This window comes from Pelmatolapia mariae, linkage group LG14 (assembly GCF_036321145.2).
Source record: "Pelmatolapia mariae isolate MD_Pm_ZW linkage group LG14, Pm_UMD_F_2, whole genome shotgun sequence".
NCBI lineage: Eukaryota > Metazoa > Chordata > Actinopteri > Cichliformes > Cichlidae > Pelmatolapia > Pelmatolapia mariae.
Window position 1 is genome coordinate 18,540,658 of NC_086239.1, and position 21,725 is coordinate 18,562,382.

The window sequence follows — 21,725 nt, forward strand, 5'->3', positions numbered from 1 at the left end:
CGGCTAAAGGCGCGAGACGTTAGCTGTCGCTGGAGTCGTTCCCTTTGTTCGTGCAGGTGGCGCAAGACTCATTGCGCGTGCGTGGCAGTTATACGGCGTGTAAAGTGTGCAGCAGCTCGCCGAGCCGCTCCGCTGCAGGTAGGTACGGGACAGATAAGCGGTGAATTCAAACCTAGCAGCACGGCGTTTCCTTAAACCTGCTATTTTCCCAGCAACAGTCCGTTTCCCAGCTCTTTGTTATCACCGAGGAGCAGCAGCGGCACTTTGCCATGGCCGAGTGGCCAACTTGTTGATGTTGTCGCACTTGTTTCGTTTTTCATTCAGGGTAAGTTCAGTTTGTTTATAGTTTTATTTCTTTATTCAGCAGCTAGCGACTAAAGGAATGTTTTTTAAAAAGCATTATTCCCACTGGGGAATTATCGCGATACAAATTTGACCTGCCGTGTATAACAATCAATTTTAGCTGCTGAGATATAGTAGCTTGTTACTACAGATGTGTAGTTTTGTTATTATTCGTCCATGCGCACAGATGTCCCAGCAGGGGCTCCTGTGGTGCTAAAATAAGCAGCTGTAAGGAGTCACGACGGCTGGTAGCTGTGTTATTTGTAGTGCTGGAGTAAGACATGTACTGTGTCCCGCGTGCACCTCAAAAGCCCCGGTGACTGGTGCAGTCAGTTTACTTGAAAAGCTCGTCTGGTGTGATAACATCAGATCAGTTGTATCCCATTTCCTGTTTCTCTTCATCATTTTAAATCAAATTCCTTAAAAAAATACTCTCACGTTCTCTTTAAATAAACGAGAACTTACGTGCCCTCGAGCAAGACACTGTCATCATTATCCACTCATGTTGTATGCGTCCCAGGACTCTGATGATTTATGAGGCACAAACCAGGTGAGAATATTTGTTCAAGCATCTCTATGGAGTTTGTAGAAAATTATGAAGTTTAGCAGATCATACAGAATGAAGCCAAAAACGCACCATCCCAGTGTTGTGCCAAAAACTGATTTCCAGTGTTTATCTAATAGTCTGCACTCAACAGGATTTACAGGTGTTGCATATAAAACAAACAAAAAAGACTTGTTTTGCAAGTATCTTTGTGACTCTGCGTTATTGTACATGCTCTGTATTCAGTCCTTTCAGCCACTTAAAATATCTTTATATAACCGTTATGTTATATTTGTTGCAATTTCTGCTGCCCCTATTGGCCTGATCCCTTTTGAAAAAGGCATTTTTGTGAGAGTTTTACATTCATAAACAAAGGAATTATAAAAGTTGCATTGCCAAAAATTGATGGCAGACAGTTTGGCTTAAAAAAGTCTTGATATCATTCACTAGAGGTATGTTTGACAAATGTTTATAGGCCAACGAATTGTTCATAACAGTTTAAATACTGACAGTCATTTTTGGCAGATGGCTGGCCTTCTCCTTTTTCCTCCTCTCTCTCACGTGTGTGGCACTGACAGTGTCCTCCATGGGGCATCTGTCAATCAAAACAGCCACACCTTTAATTCCAACATTCAAGCGGTTTAGGATAGTTTAAAAAATCACCCACTAGGAAAACTATCTACATAGGGCAACACATTTTGAAAAAATGGCCGGCTGTAAATATGGTTGTCAATGCGGTAAAGTTACAAATTTTAACATGGAGTGTTTTGGAACTGACTACCTTTCTGTGCCAGGTTGTAGTAGCCACTAAAGGAAATACAGTTTTTGTTACTTTGGTATTTGCCTTAACTTTCAGCTCCAAAGGCTGCCCCTGGTGTCTTTATGGGTTACACTGAATTGGACCATTTGATAGCAATTTAATTCAGTTTTATTATTTAGCAGCAAATCACAACAACAGTCACCTCATTGTAAGGTAAAAGACCTTACAGTAATACAGAGAAAACCCCAACTGTCATATGAGGTCCTATGAGCAAACTCTTGGTGTCAGTGGGAAGGAAAAACTCCCTTTTAACAGGAAGAAACCTCCAGCAGAACCAGGCTTCACAAAGCAACTGGTTCAAGATGAGGTGATGAAGACAGGAGAAAAGACACATTGTGAGAGAGATGGAGATGAATAATAATTGGCCCCTTGCAGCCTAGGGATTATGTAGCTTAATTAAGGCGGGGCTCAGGGTCACCTGATCCAACTCTCATTTTAAGCTTTATCAAAAATTACTAAGAACAACCTAGTGTTTGCTTGATTGTTTGATACAGTTATGGTAAACAGATGGGTACTTATTTAGCTTTTCTACTCTAAGTGATTGTTTTTTACTGTTAGCCACGCTCAACCAGCTATTTTTTCTATGCCTTTTAAGCACCACACTCTGATGGATGCGTCAGGAGCAATTTGGGGTTCCCTATCATGCCTAAGAGTGCTGACTAGAGGCACCGGAGCACAAACTACTGAACCTGTGATTAATAAACAGCCTGCAATACATCATGTGCCCCAGGACAGACACCCTTAATAGTGACCTTTTTAAAAAAGGAATAGTATGTTCTCAGCAATCAGTTGTTTCTATAAATCTGTCGGCCATGCTGCAGGAGAGTACAATGTTTCAAGACCAAAGAGTCATACTGATAAGTCAAAGCAATGTAAAAAGCTGTTTACACATTCTTTAATAAATCTGCTGTTAACCATGATAACTTCAAAAACATCTTGTTGTAAATCGTATTCGAAGTAAGCAAAGCAAGTATAAGATTATAAACGGTATGAAGCGAATTCATCAGTAAAAAACTGCAGATGTGAGGTTAATAACTTGTATTTGTTATGTCTCTCTAAAATGTGCATAACTGTGCTCGGATCCAGTAAAAACAAGTTGTCATATTGCTGACGTAATAGCCTGTCTAAGTGATTGTTGGTTATCTTGTGTAAGTACCTGCTTCAGTCGCCACAGGGCTTTGACATGGCTGCTGTGTTTTTAGTGGAGATTCCTTTCTGCTAGGCACTGTATGAGCCTCTGTTTTGTCTGCCAGGTAGCAGATTAATGTAACTCTGTGTTGGAGCTGCAGAGTTAGAGAAGCAGAAAACCGGGTAGACATAGAAAATTTAGGGCTGAAGTTGTTTATCAAATGAAGTTAAGTGGCCCTCAGCATTATCTCACTGAATAAACAAGCACAAGCTTAATGGCAGCCATCATAAACATACCAGCCAAATTGGTGATTTAATGTGAATGTCTCAAAATAAATCGAATGTCTTTGTCCTGAGTAGGTTTTAAAAAGATTACCGCCAATGTTTCCAAAACTTGTTGTGCAATTCACAGCAATTGTCACAGATGCACTGGGTGATCGGTCAGTAAAGACTTTTTTTTGTTTCTGTTCTCTTTTTGTGCTTTACTGACTCTGCTTTCACCACATCTGCATTTCCATCCCCTCTGCAGCACAAACACATGACTTCAGCAACCACGGGGCACAGACTAATTGCTGCTTACCAGTCTGTTGAGCTTTTGCTAAGCTTTTTTTTTTTTTTTTGCTCAACACAAAATGTGCACCAAGACGTTACAGCTACTGGAGCTCAAGATCAGTAAAAACATGTTATTCTCACAACATTAAATGTGACTAATAGTGGCTCAAGAACAAAAACATGTATCAGAAAAATATTTATGCATTTCTGGGGTATTTTTACATTATCAGTGAGTCATTATTATTATAACAATATATGTGCTGAAGGACAAAAGCAAGAGAGAAACTATTGTGAAATGTCATTCAGCTTGCTTGCTGTTATTTTTTTTTTGATTAGTTCAGCAGCTTGGCAAGGTTTGCTGTTGTGCTCATCAAAGCATTCAAACAGATAGATTTTTGAGGGCAAGAAAGTGACAGAATTTTTTCGCCGTGTTTTGATATATATATATATATATATATATATATATATATATATATATATATATATGTATATATATATATATATATATATATATATATGTATGTATATGTAGGCAACATGATGGAACAGTGGTTTTTACTGTTGGCTCACAGGAGGAAGGTCCTGGGTTAACTCACCATTTAGAGCCTTTCTTTGTGGAGTTTACCATGTTTTCTCTGTCTGTGTGGCTTTTTTCCTATTTGTTAAGGAGATGATTCTCTGATACTGTTTATCTGCTCTAAATAGTTTTTGTTCAGTTTCTGAGAATCACCTTGTTGGTGCAAAAGATACAATTTTCTAAAGAAATTGGAACCAATGACGCACCTTTGTGGCAGTCTGCTCATAACAAAGTGCCTAAAAAGGGCTAAGTTGTCTGTTTTGCATAGACACAACACTGGTTTATTCATTGAGTTATGCACATTTTTTATGCTTGAAAGATTCACAGATCAGTGTTAAATAGCTAACGACCAAAAAACATTCCTTTGATACTGGTCAGGTACAAGGATGGACTGAAAATGAGAGAAAAAAAGCAGCAAGTGTCCGAAAGTCTGTTGTAAAGAAAGCGGTGGTGCAAGACTTTTGGACCGTTCTGCAGTTGATGAGTGAGGCATGTATTAGTAAGCCCCTCACCCTAAACAGAAGTCAATTTTAACACATGTTTTGTTCTCATAAGTCAATTAAGTAAGAGTGATGATTCAGATTAATCATACAAGAAAGAACTTTGGTGTTTCAAAATTTTAGTTTCAGTGACCAGTGCCCTACTGTCCTGGCCCTACATTTCTTTCATCAGACCTCTTTTGTGCACCAAAGAGCTGACACACAGTAAAGTTGTAGGAAATATTGCATGACCTTCTCTCTGTATATCTAATGACATACTTACAACAACAACATCGTTAGCCTGTTTTTGATTGCAAGATACGGTGAATTATGAGAATGCCATCTGTTATCAGCTGCAGTCCTGTCCACTTCATTAGTGGAAAATGTGGTATAATGCTTTGGTTAACTTAGGCCAGAAGGGGACTTTCTACACAAGCTTTGCAATAATTTCTTTGTTTGCACTACTGAACGTTTAAAAGATTTGTATAGTTATGTCACATGCACCAAGAAACGCTTTTATTATCTTTGTGACCATATGGCAAGTAGCGCGGTTTTGATGGAGCACCAGCTTTGCTTATCACCCGTCCTCTTTATGGTGCAGCTGATTAGTTTAAAGCGTCTCCTGACAGCGCCTGTTCTCAGGATTGATTGATTCGTGACAGCATGCACCGTATTAGCAGTGATAATTATCGCAGTCTGTTTTTTTCTAATCCAAAATAGAGGGCTGTGACCTGAATGTTGATCACACTGATATGTGGACGTTTTGTGTGTTTCTGTGTCATGATATTAGTTTGTACAGTTGACTATTGTACTCCTACTGCGCTCCTGAATTTACTCTGTTTTGTTTACTGTAGATTTGCTCCTGATTGCTTGGCTGGGCTGCAGTGCGTGCCTGCAGACATGTGATTGCACTGCGCGTATACTCATGTGCGATACTAATATCGATTTCCTGGCTCGTCATTTCGTTTCCGCAATTAACTACAACCGAGCACGGGAGTGAATGAGGGGCAGCGGGCATGAATCATTGATTAGGGTGTCCAGGGACTTTAGAGATCGGAGATGGGAAAGTAATTGGACTTGAATTGTGGCCTGCTTGCTCTCCTCTACTCTAAATCTCCTTTTTTTGTTCATTTAAATGATAGAGAGATAGCCTTCCTACATGCACGGCAGTATAGCTCTTTATGCCACCTTATCTGCCAGTTTTAATTAGGCATTCTGTAGGTCAATGTTTCTAAAGCTCACCAGCTATGAAGCTTTTTGGCTTTTACTGGTCACGATTTTGTGTTTCGCGTGTTTTATTTTCTACAGTCTTTTATTTATTTTGTAGGACTTCTTCTTCTTTGGAAAGTTGGCTATTCGAGCCCTGGCTGCTCCAGTCTGCATGCCAGATATCCTTAGGTAAAATACTAACACCAAGTTGCTCTCCATCATAGCATGCATGTTAGATAGAAAGCACTTCAGTAGGAAAAAGCAGAGAACAAAGGACTTGTGTGAATTGGTGAATGAGGCACATAGTATAAATCGTTTTGAGTGCTCAGATAGAGTAGAAAAATGCTATATAAGAATCGTCCACGGAAACATATCCATTATCTTCTTGATGCATTCTCAGTCATCCAGGAAAGTAAATATCCAAAAGTTGAATCTGTTCATCTGGACGTAGCGTTTTGTGGGAGAAACGTTTCGTCACTCATCCAAGTGACTTCTTCAGTCTCAGCTGACTGCAGGTTTCCCCAATCTTATAAAGAGTACATTTGCATAATGACTGAAACCAGCCCACTGAAGGAACAATGGGCTGTGAGGTCAGTTCCTTAATCATAATTATGCAAATTCTCATGACCATTGATCAACAACCACTGACCAAAACCCACTGATCAAAGACCACTGATCAATGGCCATGAGTACCATTCACAGAGATTTGGGGAATGGCTGCAATCACAGCATTGTAAGATGGCAAAAGATGTACCCTTAGGCCCCCTCCTCGATTCAGAGATGGGCTTTCCCTTTTCACGTAAATGGCCTCCTTGACTCCGCGCTCAAACCAGCGTTCTTCCCTGTCCAGGATGTGTACATCCTCATCATAGGAAGAGTGTCCACTGGCCTGTAGGTGTAAGTAGACTGCAGAGTCCTGGCCTGACGAGGTAGCTCTTCTGTGTTGTGCCATCCGCTTCGCCAGAGGTTGTTTGGTTTCCCCAATGTATAAATCCTGGCAATCCTCTTGGCACTTAACAGCGTACACTATGTTGCTCTGTTTGTGTCGGGGGACCCGATCCTTGGGGTGGACCAGTTTTTGGCGCAGCGTGTTTTGGGGTTTAAAAGCCACAGAGACCCGGTGTTTAGAAAAAATGCGTCTCAACTGCTCCGATACTCCTGACACATATGGGATCACTACAGGTTTTCGCTTGGGCAGCAGTTGTCCTTCTCTCCTGGATCGGCTGGAGCTTTCTTTAGGTGTCTTTCCAGCTTTGACAAAAGTCCAGCTGGGATAACCACATTTACTCAGGGCCTTCTTGATGTGCTGTTCTTCTGCCTCCCTGGCCGCTGTGTCAGTGGGGATGGTGTTCGCTCTGTGTTGTAGCGTCCTGATGACACCCAGTTTGTGCTCCAGTGGATGATGAGAGTCAAACCTTAGATACTGATCCGTATGTGTAGGTTTACGGTACACGTCAGCTTTTAGATGTCCCCCATTACTGATGGAAATCTCACAGTCTAAGAAAGCTAACCTGCCACTTTTCATATCCTCCCTGGTGAATTTGATGTGTCGGTCCACCGAGTTAATGTGATCCGTGAATTGTGGTACGTCCTGAGATTTGATTTTCACCCAGGTGTCATCCACATATCTGAACCAATGGCTTGGTGGTGTTCCAGGGTAGGATAGCAAAGCCCTCTTTTCCACTTCTTCCATGTACAAATTGGCCACGATGGGTGAAACTGGGGAGCCCATGGCACACCCATGTTTCTGCCTGTAGAACTGACCCTTGTATGTGAAGTAAGTGGAATGAAGACACAGTTCCAAAAGCAAACACACTTGGTCGATGCTGAGAGTGATCCTGTTGCTGAGGTTGGTGTCATCCTGTAGTCTCTTACGGACCACCTCCAACGCTTCCGTGACTGGGACGCAAGAGAAGAGAGATGTAACAACGTACGAGACCATGGTTTCATCTGCCTCCATAATGACATCTCTCACCTTCTCAACAAAATCCAGGGTGTTCTGGATGTGGTTTTCAGAGCTGCCCACCAGCGGGTTGAGGATCGAAGCCAGAAACTTGGAGATGTTATAGGTGACAGAGTTGCACCTTAAAGGTGCACCCTGTTTATGTATCTTCGGTAAACCATACAGACTTGGTGTAGACTCCCCTGGGTATAGCCTGTGGTATGAGGTCCGGTCGATAGCCTTGTCTTGTTCTAACTGCTTCAGACAGTCTATCACCCTCTTCCTGTAGCCACTTCCTGGGTCTCGTTTCAGGGGCTCATAAGTATTTTCATCACTGAGTAGTGACAAAATCTTCTCATGATAGTCTTTCTGGTTTAGCAATACTGTGCACCTACCCTTGTCTGCCGGAAGAATGATAATGTTGTTGTCATCACTAAGTGATGTGAGTGCCTTCCTCTCCTCCATGCTGATGTTGGATGCTGGGGGCTTTGCATTGCTGAGACAGGCCGAAACTTTCGTCCGTAGTTGCTCTGCTTCCACTGCTTCAGCCCCTGCTTCAGTGGGCTGGTTTAGTCATTATGCAAATGTACTCTTTATAAGATTGGGGAAACCTGCAGTCAGCTGAGACTGAAGAAGTCACTTGGATGAGTGACGAAACGTTTCTCCCACAAAACGCTACGTCCAGATGAACAGATTCAACTTTTGGATATATCCATTATCTCTTCTCTCCAAATGTCTCTTTGGATTTTTACCTGTGGATCAGACAGAAACATACATTAAAAATAATATTAGTAGGAACACCAAGTTTTTGATTTGTATATAACATTATTTTAATATAAAATGTATATGTCGGACATGTTTGCACATACAAATCAGACATTTCAAGTTGGCTTATGACGTTTTTCTTCTGTCTCCACTTACTCCTAGTAGAGATTTCGGCCATATTACACATCTGGTTAGTGACTTTGTGTCTCTAGTTCGATTCTTGGCAGTGAGCACACAGTGGCTTCATCCCAGAGTTATTATAGGGTTGTTTTTTCCATTTATTTTTTTTTATTTTTTATTTTTTTTTACTTTTTTGTTGCCATTGTAGTTCACAAAGTTGTTTCCAGTAGTTAATTTTTTTTTTCTAAATTCTGCTTTTTTATATATAAAAAAAACTAACTAAAATATATATTTTTTCAAATGTAGTTTTAGTTTTTAGTTTAATTTTAGTTAACTATAATAACTTTCATTTAATGGCGCTGTGCACCCTGGAAACAGTTGCTTGCTACTACTCAAAAGAGGCCTAAACACCAAAGTTATGGGAAAAACCAAACAATGAGTTTAAAACACCTCATAAATTTCTGTAACACTGAGAGGAACCTTAAAGTTCTGCTGGTTTACATTACACAGTCATGTTCATTTTTCATAGTACCGCAATAAAACACATGCAGAGGCTTAAGGCGGTAAGTGCACTCTCCACGTTACGTGGTTAAAATATTAGCTGGGCTCTGCTATCAATCATTACTTGTGATATTAACGTAGTCAGAGTTACCTTGCATTACCTTAATCAGAGTTCAAAGGTCCTGACACCATATCCACATGCAGAATAATCATTAATGCAGTGTAGGTGTCATTTGATTTACAGTTTTGTTATGATGAATTATTAATCTCCTATATTTGTCCTGAGTGTGGCTGTCACATTCTTGCAGTCATGGTTTATAAATAACCTTGTGTGACTTGCTCAGCTCAGCCTTTTGGCAGTCCTCAGGGTGGAGAGTATGCAGCAGCGTGTTTGTGAGGGTGTGTGTATCTCATAGAGAAAGTGTCCCTGTCATTAACTGGTCACATTACGTGAGTGAGCAGGGCTGTGGGTGTGTGCCTCTAAAGGCTTTATTTTTGCAGCACACAGCATGAAGGGGAATTAGCTCAAATGGTAGAGCGCTCGCTTAGCATGCGAGAGGTAGCGGGATCGATGCCCGCATTCTCCAAGAAGTTTTTTGTTTTTTTTGTTTTTCCAATCTGGATTAAATACTTTTAAAGGTAAGAGTTTTCTTTACTATTAGCAGTGAAAACAGCATCTGTATTATTTCTGTAATTCTTTTTTCCTCCCCTGGTAGTGCAGATAACCTTAAATGTCAGCTTATCTTTCCATTTACATTATAACTTTGATACACTGTATCTGCATGATGAAAAAAAAATTACAATAAAGACGACAACATATCAGGATTTGGTCTCAAAATCTCTAAATAGTCCAATTACTGCACCATTTAAACGACTGAATCTTTTTGGGAAGGATGTGAAGAGAACGTGTATGAACAGTTTATCAAAATTAATGTGGGCAGATAAGTAGAGTGAGTCATTGAGCAGGTTTATGTTAGCTTCACATGTACTAGGGAAGTTCAGTGAGTGAATTTCAGTCCTTGTTTCTGATCATTTTCAGTAGAATGTTTTTTGTTTCTTTGTTTAAGTGACTTAACCCTGACCTATGAAGCATTCAAACATAAAAAAGGCACCAACTCAAGAGACTGAACCAGTGTTGTGTCTACATGTGATAGAGAATTTCGTAAAGCACCAAAATTGTGTCTTTAAACACTTTGTTTCTAACCTGTTGCAAAAACTCATAATTTACTCCAATTTCTTTGGTTAAATCTATGAGAAATGTCAAAGATTGAAAGGCATAAAATAGTATTAATGCACCAATGAGGTTGATTAGTAAAGAGCTATTAGTTCAAACTAGTGTTCACTGTGTCCTTAAAAAATGTGAGGAAATTGGACAGGTGGAATTGGCCTAAATAAACTAGCTAAAGCAGATGAACAGTATATGAAGGTCATGTCCTTAAAGGTATTGTGTGTAAAATCTCACCACTAGGTGTCAGTAGATATGCAAACTGGCACCTGCTCATATGCATTTTTAATAGATTTATTTTCAGTTTATGAGAACGCATCATTTTGCTCGAAGACCTAATTACACACTAATCAGTATATATTTATGAATACAACATTACTTCTTTTTATTAAATAAGTTAAAAAATTACTTTCTGTGCCTTAAAGAAACAGTGAGTAAAGGCACATGCCAAATTAAACAAGAACTGAAATGAAAATCAGTGGTAACAGGTAGGGGTGGGCGATATAAACGATATACGATAGAAACGATATAGATTTGGCCAACGATAGAAATTTTGACTATATCGCTCTATCGCGATAGCGCATGTTGATGATGTCATCAAGCTGCGCCTGTTTTGGTAGAAAGTATCACAGCGGCTACAACCATTATCATCAGTAAATTATGTTCTCCTGACTGAAGTTTGGCCCTGTATAGCATCCTGCTATGCGATTGCATTTGTCCCTAACCACCAGAATCCCTCACGTTAACTTTTATCGAGTGGAAAAAACGTTGCCGTTCATCCTCCAGCTTCACTGTGCTAATGTTATGCTAACATAGCTGTGTCGCTAGCAATCACGTAGCACAACATTATATACCAGGTAGTCCAACTTCGGTAACCCTGCAAACGCCACTGCTGTTTAGTTTTCTGTCTTCATTTATGTTGGAAGTGGTAGCAGAGCTGTACGTTTTAATTAGTTTCAAAAATCTCTCAGTCAGAACATGGTATGAAATGTTTAGGTATAAACTAGCGAGCTAACTTCCTGTTAACTTCTAACTCCGTTAAATTTAATAAATTCTGTTTTCATGTTTGCATGGATGTTAAACTTAATTGTTACACCCGATAAAGCAGCAACGCTGATGATTTAATTAAAGATGAAAGAATTTAGACTGTTTTTAACTCTCAGTGTTCGTTTGACTTTGGGACCTGAAGGGGACGGAGTTTTGGACCCAGATTACTCCTCACTACGGCAGCCGTAATGCTCTGACAATCCATCAAGCAGTCCATCAGCAGGCTTACCAAAGTTGTACTAAAACATTTTTTAACAGATTTCTACACGCCAAAATCGGTTCAAGGTCAGTGAGCACAACCAGAATTCATACATAAGGCACACTCTCGATTTTTGAGAAAATGAAAGGATTTTAAGTGTGCCTTATAGTGTGGAAATGCGTTATACGGAAGAAAAGAATATATCGTGATATATATCGTTATCGCACATGCTTCAAATTATATCGCGATATGAATTTGAGGCCATATCGCCCAGCCCTAGTAACAGGTGTTATAGATTGATGAGTCCAATTCAATTTCTGGTTCAAAGTGTCAATATGCACAGAGGAGATCATGAGACAGTTACAACAGTGAGTCTCTACAGCCATATGTAAAAACACAGTGGAGGCTCTGTCATGGTTTGGGACTGCATTTCATTTGGGACTGCATTTTGGGACTGCATTTCTTGTTAAAATTGATAGAATTATGATCACAGAAAACTACCATCAGATTTTGATCCACCATATATTACCATCTGGAAAACGTCTTATTTAGAACGGCTTCATTTTTCAGCATGGCAATGAAACTAAACACACCGCCCATGCAATGAAACACTATCAGTCACGGATTGCCTTCCCCAGTGTCACGGTTCACTGCTGCAGACCTAGTAGGGATTGTGGTGCAGACCTAAACGCAGATAAACGAAGGCATGAAACAGAAATCTTAAGAAAAAGCGAGCCGATTTATTGTGGCTGATAAAAGGTACTAAGCAAATGCCAAAAGGAAAATAAGACTAAACTTAAGGGCAACCTAAACTGGGAAAAACTAATACTACTAATAATAAAGAAGTTACAAGAAAGTAGAGCTGGGCGATATATCAAGTTTTTTAAAAATATCGATATATTTTCATATGAGATATAAGATGTGACAATATAGTTTATATCGATATAGTATATGTTACGTTATAATTATACTTTTGGAGCCGCAAGTTTGCCTCTCTTTCGTCCATTTTTGTCTCTACGCTGCGTTACTGGGCCTCGCCTCTCCTTTACTGAACACAACTCCCCCTCCCCCATGGCTTCACCTGCAGGCAATGACAAGATGAACACGGCAAATCTCCGTTAACGAGTTACCGCGGATCGCCCCGTGCGTGGGGCTGGACGGCGTCAACGTGTTAGCGAGCTAACCGCGCTAACGAGCTAACCGCGCTAATGACATGCAGCCCACAGGCGCTGCATGACCTAAAATCCTTTCATTTTCTCAAAAATCGACAGTGCACCTTATGTATGAATTCTGGTTGTGCTTACTGACCGCGAACCGTTTTTATATGGTACACAGCGCTCAGCAATCTGTCAAAAAATGTTTTAGTACGACTTTGGTAAGCTACGGAGCTGCACCGCTTGATGGATTGTCGGAGCATTACGGCTACCGTAGTGCGGAGCCTCGCGGAGTGATACGTACTGTGCTTCAACGTAACATTACCGTATTGTGTGTGTATAAGGACCATAAATGGCACCTGTTAAGAGACACGGTTACAAAGAGGATTTCAAACTCAAGGCTGTCAGTAACGCAGTAGAACTTGGGAACAGAGCAGCTGTGAAATCTGTCTTTGTTATTATGCTCAGCGTCTTTTAGTTTACATTTTGACTGCACAATTGTGAGCTTTTTGTTATGCACAAAAACAACATTGTGTTTCTTTTATTTATGGAGCATTATTATTTAATAAATGCTGATAATTTATTTTTGAGTAATTTCTTCATGTACATCTATGCTCTATGTTAATAAAAGTGCCTGTGTGACATCTGGGACACAGCTTTGACTAAGAACTCTCTTTTTGTTCTTACCTTATGGCTTAAAAAAAATATATCGAGATATATATCGTATATCGCCATCCAGCTAAAAAATATCGAGATATGAATTTTGGGTCATATCGCCCAGCTCTACAAGAAAGCTCCCTAAGATAGTTCAGGCTGAGTTTCGCCTTTATATCGAGTACGCTTGTCCATGTTTCCACTAAATCACAACATCTATTTCCCATTTTTCTAGAAACAATTTTTGACATGTGTCCTGAACATGAATAGATCAGAAATAGCTTTTACTTCTATTTGCCCCCTATTCCAAAACCTTTTTAAAATAATCTGGCTTTATTTGATATATAAATCATCTCCACCACAATACTTATCCTAATAAGGTGCAGATATTCAGCATGAGAATCAGTGGTTTATTGGCCTCTCACATCTCAGCTCTTACTTTGAAACCAGTGGTTTGCTTGCTAGGGCTTGTAGGATCCAGGATGTGTGCTTCTCTTTCTCTATCCTTACCGTATTGTCTGAAAGATTGCAGTACTGCTAAAGAAGGAAAATGTGGCAATGAGCTGATTAGTTCTTTTGTAAAATGAATTATGGCTTAGCTTTCATGTTACTGCCTGTCCTTGAACTGTTCAGTTAATACGAACTATGAGCACCAACACGTGTCACAAACAGGAGCTACTGCTCAAACTATTACACATTTCATTGTACTTTATTCAGGTCAGGCTCTGCGAAGCGTCTAAAAGCAAGCCTGAACATAAAGATGAGTAATAGAGCCTCCTCTGTGGCAAAAGCAAGAGCCCTGTGACCACGACTGCTTCTGCGGTGCTGCAGTTTAGTGCGTTTCATGAAAATCAGACTTTATTTAACATGAAAACAGCTACAGACTTAATTCAGGGTCTTTATGCTTCAGGTTAGCCAAGAATTTTGGCTTCAAGGCCTTTTGCGGAGTTGATTTTCAACCAAATCACTGATCTGAAGTACATTGTGCATGAGTCATCAGCAGATAAAACAGACTGCAGAGCACTCCTCAGCAACGTTTTCTATTCATCTTCGCAGATAAATGCTCAGTGGTCCTTTGGCACACTGCTCCCTTCACCTCCTCTCCCTCAGTTTCTGTGCCAGGAGTTATAAAATTGTGCGTCACTTCTGTTCACATCTGCGCACCCACACAGAGGAGTTCACCTAAAACACACACAGTTAACACTTTTTTTGAACACGTCCAAAGACAGTTTTTTAAGCAGCTTTGAGAGATACCTGACATGTACACACTCTGGCACACAAGCACAGACGCAGGCTCGAGGGTGTTGGTTGGTTTGTTGGTTGGTTGGTTGTGAAACGTAGTGAGTAACAGTCTGACAGGGCTTTGGAGGAAGTGTCTTAGGCGGATCACTTACTCAGCTGCCTGCTGCCATGAGGGAAGTGGATATGACTGATGTTGGAAGGCAGAAGAATATTTAAGATCATTGATAAGTCTGTTTGTGTATGGCGGGCCTGTTCCAGACGTTGTGAAATGTGAGTGGGAGATCAGACAGTCTGCAGTGGTTTTCATTTCAAAACTTGACCAAATGTCTTGGTCTACACTTGTCAGAAAATGATGGAGAGATTAAATGATTGTTATTTCACTGTAGCACCTATTTTGTTGTAGTTCTTACAGTCTGTCGTATGTATTCGTAAATACAAAGTGAGCCCTTTTTACGGTGAGCACACCCAGGAGATTATTAGGTTTCAAGTCGGGTTATGAGGTATTTGTCAGAGATACTAATAAGCCATTATAATAATTAGGATTATACTTAACTACAAGTGTTTTTTACAAACATGTGGTTTAAAAAACTGCAAAAACAATCTTTTCTTGCTCACTGCTGCTCCTCCAAAAATTTATCAAACGTGGCCTTCCTGCTTTTATGTTACATACTGCATAGTTTGCACTAAATTGACTGCTCAAGGCTTTTAGTATGAACTAGTGTCAAATAAAAAAATACCTGAATACACTTGTCCAAATAAGAAATACTGAAGGTCCTGTGTTCACAGGGCTCAAGGTGACTTGCTTTTGTGTAATATTGGAGGATATCACACAAACGCAGATCTCTTGTGCCCTCTGGTGGAGAGTTTCCCTCTCTCTCTATTTCATCCATTTGTTTTCTTGCATATTTTCTGTTTGATTTGTCTAATCGTGGCATGCTATAGAAACATTGCTTTCATGTGTTTCCCCAGTTAAATCGACAAATGGGAACAGTAGGGGTCTGTCTTCTAGGTAAGGCTGTGGGTGTGTGTGTGTGTGTGCCGTTACATCCAAAACAAATGTTGATTTTTTTGCCTGTATGGCGAAATAATCGATGATGTGATGTGATGGCACCCGTCCATCCACTCCTCTTAGAATTTAGTGAAATTTGCACACAGTGATCACCTAATGGGTTTTCAGCCAAACTGTGTTCAAGGTCAAGGTTATACACGAGCAGGAGAGAACTGCTCCTTCTACAGTGTTGGCCAAGCTGAATATGGCTGTTTGTGAGCCTCCCTGACTAGAGCCTTCCTGGATTAGTTTGTACACCACAGACAACTAATAATAAGAAAACCTATAAAGTTCTGTCTGTACTCCATCAAATACAATAGCCCAGTAATCGTGTTTGATCTTGAGCAAATCTTGCTACTAAGTCTCACCTGTCTCTCTATCTCTCCTCCAGAATGTGAAGATGCCAGATTCTTTCAGCACCATCCCCACAGAAACCCTCAACTCAAAAACTTCCCTAGAGGACCTGTTAACACACCCTACAGACCCAGCAGACAGCTTCATTAACACTCTCAGTAACATCAGCAGTGTTGGTGGAGCGGTTAACCCTCGCTGCACCTACAAGGAAGACTTTAAGCGCATTTTACTTCCTGCTGTGTACACCATTGTCTTCCTGCTTGGGATTCCTCTGAATGCCACCGTCATACTGAAGATATGGAGGAAGAGGTCCAATTTGTCCAGAAACAACATCTACATGCTCAACTTGGCCATAGCCGACTTTCTGTATGTGATGTCACTTCCTTTACTCATCTACAACTATGCGAGTCATGACTACTGGCCCTTTGGGGAGTTTACCTGTAAGATGGTCAGGTTTCAGTTCTACAGGTGGGTTCATGGTTGATTATTGGCTCATTTTTCGGATTTTATTATGTAATTTGGGGAATTAATTTTTTGTTGTTAAGGTCTGTGTATGCAAGTGATATGTGACACTGTGTTCATATGTGAATCGTCCTATTTTTGGACAGGAATGGGAAAGAAAATTGGATCTGAGATGTGATAAGTAACGGTAATGGAGATAATGACAGTAATATTTAAGTATACTGGAAAAAATGTACTTTTTTGCGTTATATTGCGCACAAGTGTGACGTGAACAGGTGTGTAAAGCATGAAAACTAGTTTATGGAAGAAGTTCCAAACCTTTGAACATGACAAGGTATCTAATGCAGATGCAGAAATAGTGCTAGTGCACACACACAGTTGCCCTTTGAGAACGGGACTACATTTGGACTTTCTTGAGAAACGGTCATCGGATGCGATTAGTAGCAGAAATTGGGATTTGAAGAAAAATCACGGGAAGCAGAGTCTGTTGGCTACATGTCGTGTGGGAGTTCCTCCTGTTTTCTGCAACTTGGATCTTGATCTGGTGTTTTTTTTGGTTTTGTTTTTGTCACCAGCACAAATCTTCTTTTGGTGGAAATATCTGGAAATAGTCCTCAGTAGGGGTATTATTGCCAGATTGTGTGCTGGAAAAACAATGATCACAATCATAGGAAACACTGTGGGGGAGGCGTTTTTAGCTTCTGTTAGATGATGTTAAAAGCACTTGGGGAACACACTGACAGCTCATTCCTCTTTGGATAATCTCTCAAGCTCCTCCAGATTTTATAGTCTTCTGGCATGGACTGTGGTCTTCAGTTCACCACACAGTCACTAATGGTTACTTTAGTCTTCAGGAGGTAGTTTTTCACCACGAGCAACGTATGTTTTGAGTTGACAAAGCGAAGACCCAGTTTTGCTGCTGAATTCTTGCCCTTCTTTCTCCAAACATAAGCAGGGTCTCTGACCAAAGAACGCATTTCCAGTATGCATAGTTTCTCTCCAGCTTGTCCTTAAAAATACTTCAATCTCGCTTGAAGGTGTTTCTTCTGCAGACTTGAAGATTTTCTTGGTTTGCAGCCTTGCGGTCCATTTCTTTGCTGGCTTCTAGTGATTGTCTTCTTCTTCATGTGTGTGTTGGTAGTTTGTTTGGGGCCTTTACACAAATCTCTAACAAGTTTTCTTTCCAAAGTCTTTGAAACTTTTCGCTTCCTACATCTGACAGGCTTATCCTGTACTTTATGACTCTCTATGACTTTCTTGATGATACTTCTCACTCGAATTCCTGACACTTGGAAATGCTGTGATAACTTTCTATATCTATCTCCTGCTTGGTGAGCATAAACAATCCTTGATATTGACCCGGGTAATTTTTGTTTTTTCTGAAATAATTCTGTTATCATGTGCAAATAGAAATGAAAAAAATAGTTTAGAAATGCTATACTGAAAATCCCTTGCTCTGTTAAAAAAAAGCATTTTTTTGAAGAAAAACTTTGATTTTGCAGAACATACAAATGGATTGTGATAATATTCAGCTCAACAACATTTTCTTCTCTGTGTTCCTGTTTCAGTAATCTCCACGGCAGCATCCTGTTCCTGACCTGCATCAGTGTGCAGCGTTATTTGGCCATTTGCCACCCTCTCTCGGTGTGGCACAAGCAGGGCGGTCGCAAGATGGTATGGTGCGTCTGCGGATTGGTATGGCTGGTGGTTGGCTCCCTGTGCGCGCCAACTTTCCACTTTGCAGCAACAGGGCAACAGCGCAACCGCACCGTGTGCTACGATTTGAGCACGCCGGGGCGCTCGGTAGACTACTATCCTTACGGCATGGCTCTGACGTGCCTCGGCTTCTTGCTGCCTTTCATAGGCGTAATGGTTTGCTACTGCAAGATGGCCTTCATCCTCTGCCGCCCAGTGTCGTACCAGGGCGTCTCCATAGCGCCCGGGGATAAACGAGACAGGGCGGTGAGGATGATCATTATTGTAGCCGCAGTGTTCTGCGTAAGCTTCCTCCCGTTTCACCTCACAAAGACTCTGTACCTGGTGGTGCGCACCTTGCCCAATGCTCCCTGCACAACAAGAAACTTGTTCTCAATCATCTATAAGAGCACCAGACCGTTTGCCAGCATGAACAGCTTTCTGGACCCGATTCTGTTTTACTTCACGCAACCACGCTACCGCCGGAGCACCAGGAGGTTTATGCGCAGAGTCACCACTCTAAAGAGCCAAGGCAGCAGCTTGTGAGCGAACAGTTCTCCTTGAAGCCTTGTTAAGATTTAAAACCCAGAGATGGATTAGTTTTCCAACCTTGTTTTTTTGAGGTTCCTTCTCTTATTACAGTAAGCTGTTGTCCTTGAGGCTTTCAGCTATTAGTGACTAAAAAATGTGTTTAATAACTGTCTGAAGAAGCCATCTGAAGTGCCATACAAAGACTCAATGCAGTGTGAATGGAAAATGTTGACAGTGTCCTGCTTGCATTGTTTTCAACTGGGAATTATTATCACACTGACTGTGAGTGTGTTTGATTGTGCGAATTCATAGATTTTGGTTGGATGGGGAATACTGTAATCCTCTAATGAAAACGTCCTGCACTGTACATAAGTGATGTTTACTTTCAAGCTCCACTGCACTGCTTTTTTTTCTGAAATCCCCCTTTTTTTTTGCATTTTTTAACACACTGTGACGTGTACTTTAAATTGAAACTACTGAATTATTGTGGAATTTTAGTATCTATGCGAGGTGTTATGATAGAGATGCATCGTGCTGGAATGAGATGCTGTTGAGGAAAGGAGAAAATAGTTCATTTGAACTTGCTAGGGTAAAATCCTCTCTGGCACTGTTTTTGGTGGTGTTTATGCTTGCATGTTGAATCTGCATGAAGCACTAGTCTGAGGAAAGGAACTGAAAGGTGGGGTTGGGGGTATACTTTGCAAACACGGCTGCAAAAAACAGAAGTTTTTGTTCACTGATTTAAAAGTGGAGTATTATGCGTTCCAATGAAGGCCTGTAGCTCTGTTTTTCCTTGAAAGTGACGCGTTTCTACATTATCTATGTCGTAATAGCTGCTGTTTTGGGTTTTAACCACTGGATAGTGTGCACACGCCACTGCTGTAGCCCCACTGCCTCTGTCCTCTGCCACAATAGTTTTTGGGTTTTTTTGCCTGTCCCGTTTGGATCTTTAGCCATCAGACTTGTTGTTTGAAGGCCAAGAAAGATGCCTAGTGGATTTACTTTACCAAGTGGATCATCTGTCATAATAGTATTGATGTTAATATGGTAAATGGCCTGCATTTGTATAGCGCTTTTCTAGTCCATAGGACCCCAAAGCGCTTTACACTACATTCAGTCATTCACACACAGGCGATAGCAAGCTACATTGTAGCCACAGCTGCCCTGGGGCGCACTGACAGAGGCGAGGCTGCCGGACACAGGCGCCACCGGGCCCTCTGACCACCACCAGTAGGCAAACATGGGGTTAGTATCTTGCCCAAGGATATTTGGTATGCAGCCAGGATGCAGCCTGGGATCGAACCACCAACCTTCTGATTAGTGGCTGACCTGCTCTGCCACCTGAGCTACAGCCACCCCGCAATCTACAGCCAACCCACGATCTAATACGTGCTATATTTTAGCACGTATTAGATCTTACAGTCACAAATAAACCATTGTCAAGAAAACCGTTAAATGTGCAGCTCACAGCACGCTGACATAGGCCATCAGTTGCTGACTAATCTCTGTTTTGTACTTATAAATTCTGCAGCCAATGAAGGAAATCAGTTTAAATTATATTTTTAATTCAGTTATTTTTTAAAAGTCATTTAAAGGTAAAGATAGAAGCAGATTGTGGAGTTAAGGGCATTAAATTAACTCTGTGTTTTTTATGAGTGTGTGAATCTTTTCAGTCTAACTGGGATTCCTGTACATATGAAATGTTTAGTACTTAGTACTGCTTTGACGTGATTTAGCTGTATGAAGTAGGTTGTCAGCTGCATGATCTGGTGACTTAAAATGTTCATGAAATGAACATAAATGTAGATGGCATGTGCCTGCATGTACATATGTGTACTTTGATGTTTACTGTAAAAATGTGCCCTGTGTTTTACATGTCATACCTGCCTTTCATAGTGAGCACCTTTATCATGTTTTTAAACAGTGAGTCTTTGCCCCGTGACGAGCTTGAGACAAACAATGCACTTACCGTGTAGTGAAATAAACGTGATTAATAATTTTGTGACATTCGTGTTAACCAGAAGATTTCAGAGTAGCCAAACCCATATGTTACACTAGACTTTGCCAGCTTGAAGACCGGTATGTTGTTAAATTCTGAAATGACAATGTGAAAAACGGCTTTCAAATCGTGTTGCTCTGAAGCTCCTGTAACAGGTTAACACTTTAAGTATTTGTTGTATGTGTCAGTCTAATGTGAATGTGCAGTTTTGACCTCAGAATGAGGTGATGATGTGCTTCAGTTTCCTAATGTGTGCTCATGTGTACCTGTACATAGTAACAATAGTCATGTAATATGTGTGTGTTGTACTACTGGCTTTAGAAAAAGTGAATGTCACAGTCATCTATCATCTATTGAGACCCAGACGTCAGTATTAGTTAGAAGAGTTATTTTTATCGAATTCCCTAACAAATAAATAATGGGAATGGTATTTTATTTTTATAGACATGTAATTATGTTGATAGAAAAACTAAAACTGAAGTTTTTTTTTAATTCTTTTTGCTGTACAGATGCTTAATTTTCTGTGATGTGTTTCTGATTGTTGCCATGTCGTACTAACTGAAACTATTAAAAGCCATGAAAAACACGATGTTTTCACAATCATATATTAATGCTGAGGGAGTAGACTGTGTTGCTTCTTTTTTTCCAACTTTTACTGTAGTTTAACTTCAAGCGTTCAGCTTGGGCAGAACTTGAATTCAAACCTTAGGTGTGAATATAAAAAGCAGCCAGTAGCTTCTGAATCCATATGATTATATGATGACAGCTGTTTAAATAATGTGACAAATGACTGTCTAAGAAAGGACATCATCTAAGAGTTTGTGATCTGCTTACATGCTACTGTTCAAACTTTAGGTAACGTCAGTGTGTTATCAGCCAATCACAATGCAGCGACGTAGTGTATTTACATAGGTAGATTATTGAAGTTCAAACGAAGCATCAGAATGGGGCAAAAAAGGTGATTTAAGTGTATTTCAGGAACTAAAGATCTGCTGGGATTTTTCCTGCACAAACATCTTTGCAGAAGATGAACTGAAAAATGGAAATATCCAGTGAGCAGCAGGTCTCTAGGTGAAAATCATCTCTGTTTTCTTGAACACAACAGTGAGTTCACTGTAGAACTCCAGATTGCAGTC

General features: G+C 40.5%; 1 protein-coding gene and 1 non-coding gene across 3 annotated transcripts; both read left to right on the forward strand.

Annotated features, from left to right (window-relative positions):
* Window positions 1-66: 66 nt before the first annotated feature.
* On the forward strand, window positions 67-21,135 carry LOC134641149 (P2Y purinoceptor 3). Of its 2 annotated transcripts, none has more exons than XM_063493399.1 (3): window positions 67-138; window positions 15,940-16,370; window positions 17,933-21,135. In XM_063493399.1, exons 2-3 carry the CDS (start codon window positions 15,949-15,951, stop codon window positions 18,603-18,605), a joined length of 1,095 nt encoding a protein of 364 aa, XP_063349469.1. In that variant the 5' UTR covers window positions 67-138; window positions 15,940-15,948; the 3' UTR covers window positions 18,606-21,135. The 2 variants fall into 2 exon arrangements, with proteins under 2 accessions (XP_063349469.1, XP_063349468.1); XM_063493398.1 differs by lacking the exon at window positions 67-138 and adding an exon at window positions 167-325.
* Window positions 9,494-9,566, forward strand: trnaa-agc (transfer RNA alanine (anticodon AGC)). Its single transcript has one exon. It is a non-coding gene; the product is annotated as a tRNA-Ala (tRNA).
* Window positions 21,136-21,725: the final 590 nt, after the last annotated feature.

Coding starts and splice junctions, on each gene's coding strand:
- LOC134641149 (XM_063493398.1), top strand. CDS start 293: ATGTTGTCGCACTTGTTTCGTTTTTCATTCAGG. Junction 326..15,939: donor TGTTTCGTTTTTCATTCAGG/GTAAGTTCAGTT, acceptor TCTCTCCTCCAG/AATGTGAAGATGCCAGATTC. Junction 16,371..17,932: donor GTCAGGTTTCAGTTCTACAG/GTGGGTTCATGG, acceptor TTCCTGTTTCAG/TAATCTCCACGGCAGCATCC.